At 37.1% G+C, this 11,764-nt stretch overlaps 1 protein-coding gene across 1 annotated transcript; it reads right to left on the minus strand.

Moving 5' to 3' along the window:
- On the minus strand, nt 1-9,191 carry LOC121430227 (chromatin complexes subunit BAP18-like). Its single transcript, XM_041627504.1, has 6 exons — nt 9,085-9,191; nt 6,227-6,321; nt 4,585-4,686; nt 3,385-3,554; nt 1,232-1,345; nt 1-125 (listed from the first exon to the last, which is right to left on the minus strand). The coding sequence occupies exons 1-6, from the start codon at nt 9,100-9,102 to the stop codon at nt 64-66; spliced, it is 561 nt and encodes a 186-aa protein (XP_041483438.1). The 5' UTR covers nt 9,103-9,191; the 3' UTR covers nt 1-63.
- Between the last annotated feature and the right edge of the window lie 2,573 nt (nt 9,192-11,764).

The following is an 11,764-nucleotide window of genomic DNA, read 5'->3' on the forward strand; positions in this document are numbered from 1 at the left end:
TTGTAGCCATGGAGACCTGTGTTGTTGTGTACCGTAACCATGGAAACCTACCGCGCTAATTCCTCATCGTTGTAAGTTATCCGCTTCTGATCCTGACGTGGCTTCGCATTCCACTTTGATCTCAACTGGGGAAAAGAAAATGGAGAAAAACGTGTAAACTTGGCAATTACATAAAAATCTCAGAATTTCAGGCATCATCTTGTATTTCCTCATAAAAATCTGGGCCCCATCATGCCACAAATGCTAGCAATTAATCGCTAAATGCAACGGCCTATCAAGATCATCGTTGCATGCACATTTTGCTCAGTAGACTGACGAGGAACCAATCAGAATTGCTCTTTCAAATTAACCACTAATCACAAAGCTTTGTGTTATGAGGCCCTGGGCCGGTATTCGATTCAGAGTACTGATCGATGAAGTAGAAATTTACTTGGTGAAATATACTAATATTCAGATCACTGCTAAGTATTTTCTTTATCAAGACAGCTTTAAGCACTTAAAGCATGTACTTAATAAGAAATTCTACAGAGTAGGTTTAGCACATTTGAGCATTACAGCATTTTAACATTCATGCATATCCAATCTTTATCATGATGTTAATATATTAAAGAGTAAATGTAGTTTAAGTGCTTTGTATTTTGCAGAAAAGCTTTATAAATAGGAACTAATATCATTACAAGCCAAATAATTGTGATGAAAATTATAAATCATTTAAGTTAAAAGACAGTAATTGCAACAAACTATTATTTCATGAGAAAGTCTATTAAATCAAGGTTAATTGTCAAAATATTATCATACATCGAGATCTGTTACATTGATGTAAGCTTATGTTTGTGAAAAAAATATGAAATCTTAGCTCAAAATTGATAATTCTGATGATCACTAACACAGGAAAGGATATGTGGGACAGTGTATTGATATTGCTTCGAAAAATACCCGACATTTGATGGAATTCTCTGCTTATTTGATTTCTCAGCAATTATGCATTTTCTTCCAGATCTATTTAAAAAAAAAATGTATACATACAAACGCTTTGAGGGTAATTTCATTGGATTCTGTTTGGATTCATTTTGAGATCGTTACTACAACTGGTACTTATCTTTGATAATTGTGAAATAAAATAATGAATAAACATATTTGTGAGTAATGACACCAAGCCACAAAAACACTATCTAGGAATAAATTGAAAGTATAGAAAAATAGCACAGCACTGAAAGGTTTGAAGACTTACTTCCTGCAGCAGGTTCTATTCCTTCATATTCCAATCTCTTTGACGGTGATATCGAGGAACCATCTTCGAGACCTTCAATGTCAACCAGGGAATCGTTCCCAGGCTCGGATGATTCTGAAAAAAAAAGAAACATAAACATGTCTAGCATTTGAACTCATGGTACACCATAAAATCAATTACTCTATATGTTGCAGAAGTGAAGACTTTAACAATGCATTTCATTCAAAACCTCAAGAGTAACAATTTTGTAATATCAATAAGTAGCAGGGAAATTCAACCCTAAGAAGACTGGATTATTTAGACCATGGAAAGGAGGGGGGGGGGGAGGATTAAAGGTTAAGATCTCAGCAGTTGAACAAGCAAATGTGACAAAAATCAGCATGCCCATTTCCGGAATGCCTCTGGCAGTCTCACCTGCATCACGCGATTCAAAATAGCAGCAGTGCTGACTTTGAAAACTACTATTAAATAATTATTCACAAAAAACACCATTTATATAATAATACAATACTACGTTCATTGACATTTGTCCTTGATCATGTGACCTAAAATTTGTCAGTGATACTTGATTACTCCAAGTAATCATGAACTAGACCAATTTTTATGAACTATGTCAAAGTTTTATGAACTAGACCAATAAACTTTCAAAGTTATGATAATTCAACAAATACCCCCACTTGGCCAAAGTTCATTGACCCTAAATGACCTTTGACCTGAATCATGTGACCTAAAACTTGCACAGATTGTTCAGCGATACTTGATTACTATCATGTCCAAGTTTCATGAATCAGATCAATAAACTTTCAAAGTAATGATGGTAATTCAACAGATACCCCAATTTGTTCATTGACCCTAAATGACCTTTGACCTTGATCATGTGACGGAAAACTCAAGCAGGATGTTCAGTAATACTTGATTAACCTTATGTCCAAGTTTCATTGATGTTGATTCCCCAAAATGGTCTAAATTCATTGACCCTAAATGGCCTTTGACCTTGGTCTTGTGACCGGAAACTCAGGCAGAATGTTCAGTAATACTTGATTGACCTTATGGGCAAGTTTCATGAACTAGATCCATATACTTTATAAGTTATGCTGTCATTTAAAAAAATTTAACCTTACGTTAAGATTTGGTGTTAACGCCGCCGTCGGAAAAGGAGCGCCTTTAGATGTATTTACAAACCCACACTAAACAAGTTTTATCCATTGGTCAAAGATATACCCTATTCAAGTACTTTCGCATGCTGTTTTGATAATTTTTCCCCCTAAACAATGTTTATGACAATTTCCCTCAATTTAACCTCTAACCACCTTAACCCTAAAAAGACTGGCTGAATCAGCCCCCCCTCGACATTTTTCGCGATAAATCCGCCGCGCAAATTTTTTTGACCGCGTCGCTCACTGACTTTTTACTTTCAAGTCTCGCGCAACTTTTGAGACCAAAATTGTGACCCCCAGGTACGCGGTTCCGAAATTACGCAATATTTCGGAAGTGCATGCAGACCCAAAATTACTCAAAAACGTGAATTTGTGTACAAATCCAATGCGAATAGTGTTTTTAGCCAAAATTCATAAATGTATCATTATTTTTCCTTTTACTGCTTAAAATCAATTAATTTTATCTTTTTTTGTGGTCAAAATAAAGTCCCGACAATTTCCATTGAAAAACAATAAAAAACGAAAAGTCGAAAAACAAAGAAATACATAAGAAATTTAGAAAACAATAGAATACATAAGAAAATAAATGTGATGTTGAAATTTTTTTAAAATAAATTTGATCAGATGCCTATCTAGAGTATGTGGAACAACAAATAAGCATTTCAGGGGCATTATTTTATTAATTAGAGCAAACTTAGGATTTTACGCATAAATTAGCATAATTAATGAGACATGAGATTTTTTGCAGAATTTGATGTTATAGTTCTGTAGATAATGCCATGGGTAACGTGTGTGCCAATTTTCGTCGCGATCGCGCGATCGACAGCCGAGATCATAAGGGGGGCGTCGAAATAGCCCAGTCTATTTAGGGTTAAAGCATTTAACCTTTAGCAAGGAATATCATAATGCGATCGAGAGATCGATGTTTGATGGAAATCCAACAAAATTTCCAGCAGACCAAGTGGGTTTACCAAAGAAGAGTTTAAAAACTGTTACCATGTTTGATCCTCTTAGCAGGTGGCGTAGTCGGCGAGGAGCGTGCTGGAGCATGGCTAGCCATCAATGTGAGGCCCGTAGACGGCTCTACGTGACTACCTCTGTCCACTCTTTCTTTCCTCGTGTTGGCATCAAGGGATTTCCTCTTAATGGCTGCCCTGATCTGAGATCTACAACAGAGGAAGAAAAGGAGAGGATTATAAAGATGATGATGATGGTAATGATGATATGATGATGATGATAATGATGATGGTGATGATGATGATGATGATGATGATGATGATGATGGTGATGATGATGGTGATGATGATTATGATGATGATGATGATGATGATGATGATGGTGATGATGATGATGATGATGATGATGATGGTGATGATGATGATGATGGTGATGATGGTGATGATGGTGATGATGGTGATGATTGTGACGATGAGACTGATGACGATGGTTGTAATGATGATAATGGTGAAGATGGAGATGATGATGGTGGTGATAATGATGGTCAAAATGGAGATAGTAGTGATGGTGGTATTGGTGGTGGTGTTGATGGGGATGTTGATGATGATGATGATGATGATATGGTGATATGGTGATGACAACTGTCAAGATGATAATGTTGGTGAAAATGATGAGAATGAGAATGATGGTAATGATAATGGTCACAATGATGATGATGATGATAATATGCAAAATTTAATGACCTGCAATTTGAGGTTTTTTGGTGCTGTATACTTTTACCCCTGCTATGATCAGGTGCTTAAGCATCCAAGGAATTCCTTTCTTACCAGTTACATGTACTAATAAAGTACACCTGAATTCTAAGTGGAAAATATAGCTAAATGCCTTGCAAAAGGAACATGGGTGCTGCTGTGGGATTTTTAAACAGGTCTCCAGTGATTCTACATTATCTGTACCCAAAGGGTAATCTCATTGCATTGACTGATTTATGGAATGATAGAAATTGAAACAGGAATGGAAATGGAAATGAAATGGAGATAGAAATGGAAATAGAAATGGAAATCGGAATGGACATGGAAATGAAATACAAATGAAAATGAATTGAAAATGAAATAGGAAATAAAATGAAAATGGAAATTGAAATGGAAATGAAATGGAAATTGAAATGGAAATGAAATGGAAATTGAAATGGAAATGAAATGGAAATTGAAATGGAAATTGAAATGAAATACTACTTACACAGTTCTTGTCTTGATGGTTTCACTGATCTTGTGAAGGTCATCCCCAAACTGTTTGATAGCATTCTTCAGCATCTCAACCTCCTCATCCGTCCATTTGCCACTATCAAATTCAATTCAAAGGATACACAAATAATCAATAAATATTATCGTATACAAACAGCGAATAGGCATGAGTGCGATGGTGCGAGATTTCGCCGCATGAGGTGAAAGAAAGATGCTCTATTCAACGAGGCATCAGCTAAGTTGAATAGAGTGTTTCTTTCTTTCACCGAATGCAAAATCTCGCACCATTGCACAAAAAGGAATATTCGCTATTTGTGTTGTACAACGCCTCGGACTTTAGCAAAAATATCAAGGAAAAGGGAGTTTTTTCTTGCAGTATCTATGAAAAGGGAACAAAAAAATTGAAAGCAAAAAGCAAATCCCACAAGCGCACATGACCTCGGGCAGCATTGCGCATGTAGCCAGCAAGCCATGCACGAATATAAAGGGGAATCCAACCCAAATAAAAATAAGTTTTTATAAGGAAAAGAAAAATCAGACAAGTTGATAGGTGAAAGTTTGAACAATATTGGACAAACAACAAGAAAGTTATGAATTTTTAAAAGTTGTAAATATTGGTAATCACTATACTCATGGAGACTTCAAATTGGCCGCATATGGGATGTCATAGTGATGTAAGGCAAGGACTATTCCTCAATGTACTCCAATACATATTTTGGCTAAAATGTCATTCTCCCCAAAAGTTTCATTTCAAATTATATTTTTCTTTCATGAGGACATTAAACAACTACTACCTGGGTTATATTTAGATTACTGTCCCAGGGGAATGGGTACTTTAGGAGAAAACCACAAATACCTGATAATAAAGTACATGGCCTATGAGAAAGTTGTCCTTGCCCCTTGTCATAATTTACTTACTGAGTTGCCAATTTGAAATCTACATAGTATTAGTGATCTCAAATTTAAAGCAGCTATAACTTTCTTATTTCTTGTCCAATTTCTTTCAAACTTTCACCATTCTGTTTAATTATTTTTCTCCTTCCTGACATAACATTTTATGGCCAAGGCTGGATTCCCCTTTAACCTTCAAAGCCTTCAAAGCCATGCACGTATTTAACCTTCAAAGCCGTGCAACGGTACATTTTGGATGGTACGTCTCGCGTGCAACAGTACAAATGTTTGACATTCAGCCTCCCATTTGCTCGCATACAAGCTAAGTAGGCGTTGTACAATAACTACATGTATGATATGCCCTGGCAGATACAGATACATACAGGTCTTGGAATATATGGATCTTCATGAACTTCCTACACGGATTCATGACAGTTTGAGGGCATCAGAACAAGAGGTGTTACATTTGAATAAAAATAAAAGTCTGCTGAATTTGCTTTGTCATTGCTGATGATTCTTTGTAAGTAGGCCTATTCTTTTAGTAATTCTTCCAGTGAATACAAACATTAGCTGACCTCATAAGTAATTCATAAACCTATAAATTCATAAATCAATTCGATTGATCCATTCATTTTTCCAAAAAGAGAGAACTGAAAGAAGTTAAGAAATTTAATATAGACAATAGAGAAAACACACACTCGCACATCCCACACACAAAAACTACCCCTCCCCCCCTTCTCACATACCTGACAGGGGTTTGATCGCTCGTCGGATACAACTGCATCGTCAGTTCACCAAGCTGAGTGAACGCTGAACCAGCCGCTGAGAAAATCTCCCCTACCTGCAAAAAAAGTTCAAACAAATGATTTTTAAATCATGAAAAATGTCATCAAATCGATTAGTTAAATGGCTGATATATGTAGAACTGTTTTTTAAACAGGTCATTGAAACTTATTTAGTCATCAAAGGGACCTCTTACTACATACATGTACATGGCTTAACCGTTTTTGATCAAAATTCATGCAAATTTGCGGCTAAGCGGGCACATCTTTGCACAAATTTTGATAGCTAAATTCAGTTGGACCCGTCTATCGAGACTACAGTGAAGACAATTCAGAGACATACACGTAGTCTGACAACATCCAGACAGTAGAGGAAATGGAGCTATTCCAAATGCAATTCTAGCCAAAAAGCTTTGGTCACTGTTTTTGGTTGTTCCACTGAAATCCGTTGGCTCAGTTCGGATAAACCAGGGAAGTGGGAGTTTTTTTTTCCTTTTAAATTTGTTTTTTCCCGTCTTGGTGCATTTCAGGCCAAAACGGAAAATTAATAGGCCTAGATCTAGGCCTAAGCCCTAATCTTTATTTTGGTCAGTTCTTTTCAATCATAATGAAATAGGAAATATCAGGGGGCCCACGGCGCGACAAACCCGCTTGCCCGGGGCAAGTGAAAATGGCGTGCGGGCAAGCACTTCTCAAAGTCAATTGCCCGATCGGGCAAGTGGTTGTTGCGTCTTTTTTTCTGTACCGTACCTCGTTTTTCCATAAATCATCCAAAATCCACACTCAAAATCATGAATAAGCCTTAAAAAATAGCGAGTAGCACAGTTTCAAATTCCGAAATTGCGTTATTTTTTCTGTACCACGTATTTCCATACATGGTACCAGGTATGAAAAAAATCAACGCAATGACCGGGAAACAGTTGAATGTAGTATAGGGGTCCATTATGACTACCACCATGTGCAATTTTTAATGCACATTTCCCCCCTTCCAATATCACAATTCTGTGATAATTAGAATTACACAGGAAATAAATCACAGAGTCTAGTAACCTCACATTGGTGAGTTGTCATTCGGCTTTGCTTTTCAAAACGGCCTATTATTAACATCCAAAATAACTTGCCGTATTTGTTAATTATAACTTAAAATTCATTTGTTTCCCTTTTTGAGGGGATGAGGTAAATATCAGACAATAAATCATCAAACAAAGCTCCATCTATTTTACAAGGCCGGCGGGAGGCTCACACATGTGCGCATACTAGCTAGCCAGTCTGAGCTCTGTCTCTCTGCCAGAGCTCTGGGGGACAATTCGCTCAGTAAAGGCCTCAAATATGGTGATTTTCTGTTTCAGACAGAGTTTACATTTCGGGTATATTATTCAAAACTTCCAATAAAGTTTGATGATTTCTTCATTGTCATGTATATTTAAGTTATTAATGAATACATTCTCACCGAATTTAGACTCCCCCATAGAGAAATGCAATTTTCGTAGAAGTCTGCGTTTTCAAAGAACTTCAGGAAAAGTTAGGGTATGTGGGCCTTTATTACATGGCCGAGTACAGGTTATTGTACTGGAATAGGCGAAGTAGAAATTAGATATTGAATTCATTTATATCAAAGTTCAACTCACAGTCACACCCACACAAACACGCACACACACACACACACCCAAGATTCTAAGCATAGTGAAAAAAATTACTTAAAAATCATACAATATTAAACAATGTTAGTAATAATTCATTAATAAGTGAACAGGTATTCCTCAAAATAGAAAAAAAAGTAGCATGTGAAAACATGTAGATAAAAATTATTGACCGAGTGCAACATCATAAAATGATGAAGAAAAGACTTGATGGTTTCCAACTAATTAAGAACTGAACTATAAAGAGCTGAACATTTTTCACTGGCTTTCTTTATAGTTTCCAACTACGGTAAATGAAAGCAATTCTAACTTCTAAGGAAATATGGTAAGCAGGTAGCCATTTCGTGGATTTAAAAATGCAAAATATGAAATATTAGGTCCTAGCAACTTTTGTTGAAGGGTTTTTTAAAACCTTAAATGCCCATAAAATATCAATTTTTTTTCTCCAAAATAAACGTAAAGACTCAGGCCTACGTTGCTGAAAATGTCCTTTTCAATGTGTGTTCTTTTATACTGGACATGATTCTCAATCGTTATTTTGTATACCTTAATAAAAATAAGAGTAGCGCCGTCATAATGAAAAAAATATTTAAAAAATTGGGCAAGCAGTTTTTTCTATCGGGCAAGCAAATTTTTTTATCACTTGCCCAACAGGGCAAGTGACGAAAACAATTTTTGTAGAGGCCTGTCAGGGGGTATTTTGAATTGTTAACCCCCTAATGATGGCTGCACAATCGCAAGCCGTCTCCTATGACGAGGTAGGCCTAGAGGAGAAATTTTTTAAAAAATGTTTTTAATTTAAAATTAAAAACTCCTCGAAACAGACGGCTGCCAGCTGTCAGGATTCTTGCCCACAATCTCAACTAACACACTCTGCCCTCTGCCGCTGTCCAGTCCAGTGCCCCGGTCCAGCACTGTAACTTTACACATCCTAATCCTGATCATGGTGATACTTTTTCTAGACATCCAGCCCCACACGTACCAATTTACGTTGGAGTGACCGTATATGCCGTCCCTTTTTAATCAATAAGAAACACACAGACAATGCAAAATGCGAGTCGAGTACTAGTCTCCGCCGGTGCCACACTGCTCGGGCTGTAATTAATAAATTATCGCCCTTCGTCTCTCTCTTTCGTAACTTTTTCAATTGATAACCAAAAAGTAGGTAAAATTATATCTCACCTTCCCTGCTGAACTCATCTCTCCTCCTGAAAAGCCTCAAATATGAGTGAAATAGTTTCGTAAGTTCACCTTTTGGCTTTTCTTGTCGAGTTAATAGCGTAGACGAGCTGCAGTACCGTCCTCAGTTAATGACGTCATTGACTCATGAATATTCATTTATGATGAAGTTGGCGGCTAATATCCTGACAACTTCTGCATAGTCGAATCCAGATGGGGGCACGGATTTCTGAGGGTGGGTCCCCCTCCCCTCCCATCGGCGGCGAAAAAAAAAGAGGAGTGTGAATGAGTGATTAAAGAGAGGGAGAGAGGGTGAGAGAGGATTATCGATAAAAGTGAATGAAATAAGGAAAGGTGAAAAAATTGAAAATTAACAAACTTTCAGGTCATATAATTTAAGATAAAAATTTTGCTCGCGCTTCGCGGGAGCATTGTCGATTGAGGGAGATAATAATAATCTTCTCAAGAACATGGAGATTGAATTATCCTGTTTTGAAGTCAATATAAACAAATTCTTTTGCTCAGAATTCGAGTTTTCAATTGTGTTAAGCGAGAGTCGATCGAAAGACGTCCTGCTCATGGCCATTGCGGAGCGCGAATGTTTGATATATCAAAAGATGGCATCTCTTGCGTTTCTAATGCCCTTATATTGACTTGCTCTGATTAAAAAAAATAGTTTTCCAAAGAAGTTATGACCCCAAAATGGGAAAAGATTGAAGAATTCGAAAAAATTCCTCTTACCGCGCGAAGCGCGGAAGCTTTAAACGTTTATAAAAATAGAGAACAAAATTGATAGGCCTACAATTGTGCTTACCTTAGTCACATCAGATTTGATTGTAAAAAGTTTATCCACATTAAATTTCGTTAAGGTCGCAAAACAGAGTAGAAGACGGGTATAAAAAGAAAGTAGGGCCTATTCTTCTCGCGAATGACATTGAAGCTCTGACTTTAAGAAATTTCTCTAAAACTTTAACCTGTGCTAATTATGATATTTCTTAGATTACAAATAACTATGTTAAGAAGAAAAATGAGCTCAAAATGTGAAGTGAATGGTCCAAGCTAAAAGAGGGACTTTTCCTTTCCCATATGCTCCCGAAGTAGGAAAACCTTTGTGATTTATTTTGGAAGAAAAAAAAATGTGTACTTTCGCTCATAATAAGCGCTTAATTTTCTTTTAAACTTCAGTGATAATCAAAATGTCAAATTAATGGCACAAAACAAGACAGGAGATGGATGCAGCGATATAGAATAAAGTTCAATATTGTACATACTTTGGCATAAGGCACAGCACAAATTTAATGCCTCCCCCTTTGAGAAGATACTTTGCCAACAATTACTTGCCGAAAAGCAAAAGAAAATAGCTTTTGGGGATTCGGGGAGTGATGGTAATGTTTACCTGCTCCGAACAGAAGAGCCAAAATTTTTGTGTCAATGTAATATATAAAAAAAAATACTTTTCATATTCTTTACACCCATGTATATTTCATAACTTCTGATAAGAATATACGATTCCCACAGCCGGGAAGGGTAAAAACGGAGAAGAAAAAAGGTTTGGGAAACAAAAGGGAATGGCAATTTTTCTTTAGTTTTCCCGCGCGGAGCGCGGAAGCAAAATTTTGTATGAAGAGAGAAGAAAGTCTCGTTTAGGTTTTTATTTTTTGACAAAGAAAGAAAGAAGAAGAAAAAACCCAACAAGCTATACCTTTCTTCCCTTTCCTTCTTTCGCTTTTTCTTTTTCTCCTTTTCCCTTTTTTTCGTTTTGGGGCGTTTTTTTTTTTGGGGGGGGGGGGGTGGGCGACCGCTCCTGGCTACGCACCTGATAGGGTTTATTTTATATATAGGAATGGGATCAGTTCGCGGGAATGCCCGGAAACTGAGTTGATATAATCATAATTATGTTAGAATCCTTAGAGAGTTAACTAGGGATAGTTTACATAGGCCACTAACTCAAGTCCGAACAATTTGCTGTATAATTTCTAGGCTCTTATCCCCCTGATCCATCGGGGGGGGGGGGGGTAATTGATTAGTTCAGGGCCCTGTAAACGACTTTTTTTTACTGGGAATGCTGATGTAAATTTGACAGGCAACAAATAAACGGTTTTCACTACAAAATGGACATTGACCAGCAAAAAAAGGGGGGGTTACTACAAAATGAAGGTCATTTTGGTCCCAAGAAATTTGACAAGCCCCCCCCCCCCCAAAAAAAAAGTCTGTACCAAACGTAGGCTATAGGTCTTTTTTTTTTTACATTTCTTCCTAATTTGTCACACCTTCCAGAATGCCAGGGAGTACTGTCTATGGATAATAATACATGCAGCACCCCAATGAAATATATGGGGTGTGCTTCTGCTTCAGCCCCCACCCCCCCCCCCCCCACTTTTTCCCAAAACCTTGTCTTGTCTTTCCGTTAATGCCCACAATGGCATGTCAAGATTGACTTGACCACATAAACGTAAAAATTACCATAATTATGATTATGATTTTTTGCATGGTCAGCCCTCCCCCCCTTTGAAAACCGTTCCACGGACCCTGTATAACCAGAGATACGATCTTACGTCTCCCTATACCCTCTCACGTCCCTGATGGGGCCTGTTGCATAAAACTTTTTACCTGAGAAAACTCTGGTAAAAAATGAAAACTAAGGTTAGTCTGATTTCTGTCATTGAGGTTAACACAGGGCAAA

Source organism: Lytechinus variegatus, chromosome 16, assembly GCF_018143015.1.
Source record: "Lytechinus variegatus isolate NC3 chromosome 16, Lvar_3.0, whole genome shotgun sequence".
Taxonomy (NCBI): domain Eukaryota; kingdom Metazoa; phylum Echinodermata; class Echinoidea; order Temnopleuroida; family Toxopneustidae; genus Lytechinus; species Lytechinus variegatus.

Excerpts from the sequence above, each read along its gene's own strand:
- LOC121430227 (XM_041627504.1), bottom strand. Across the intron at positions 1,346-3,384 it reads TGCTAAGAGGATCAAACATG|AATCATCCGAGCCTGGGAAC; the intron begins GTAACAGTTTTT and ends TTTTTTTTTCAG. Across the intron at positions 126-1,231 it reads AATAGAACCTGCTGCAGGAA|TTGAGATCAAAGTGGAATGC; the intron begins GTAAGTCTTCAA and ends TCTTTTCCCCAG.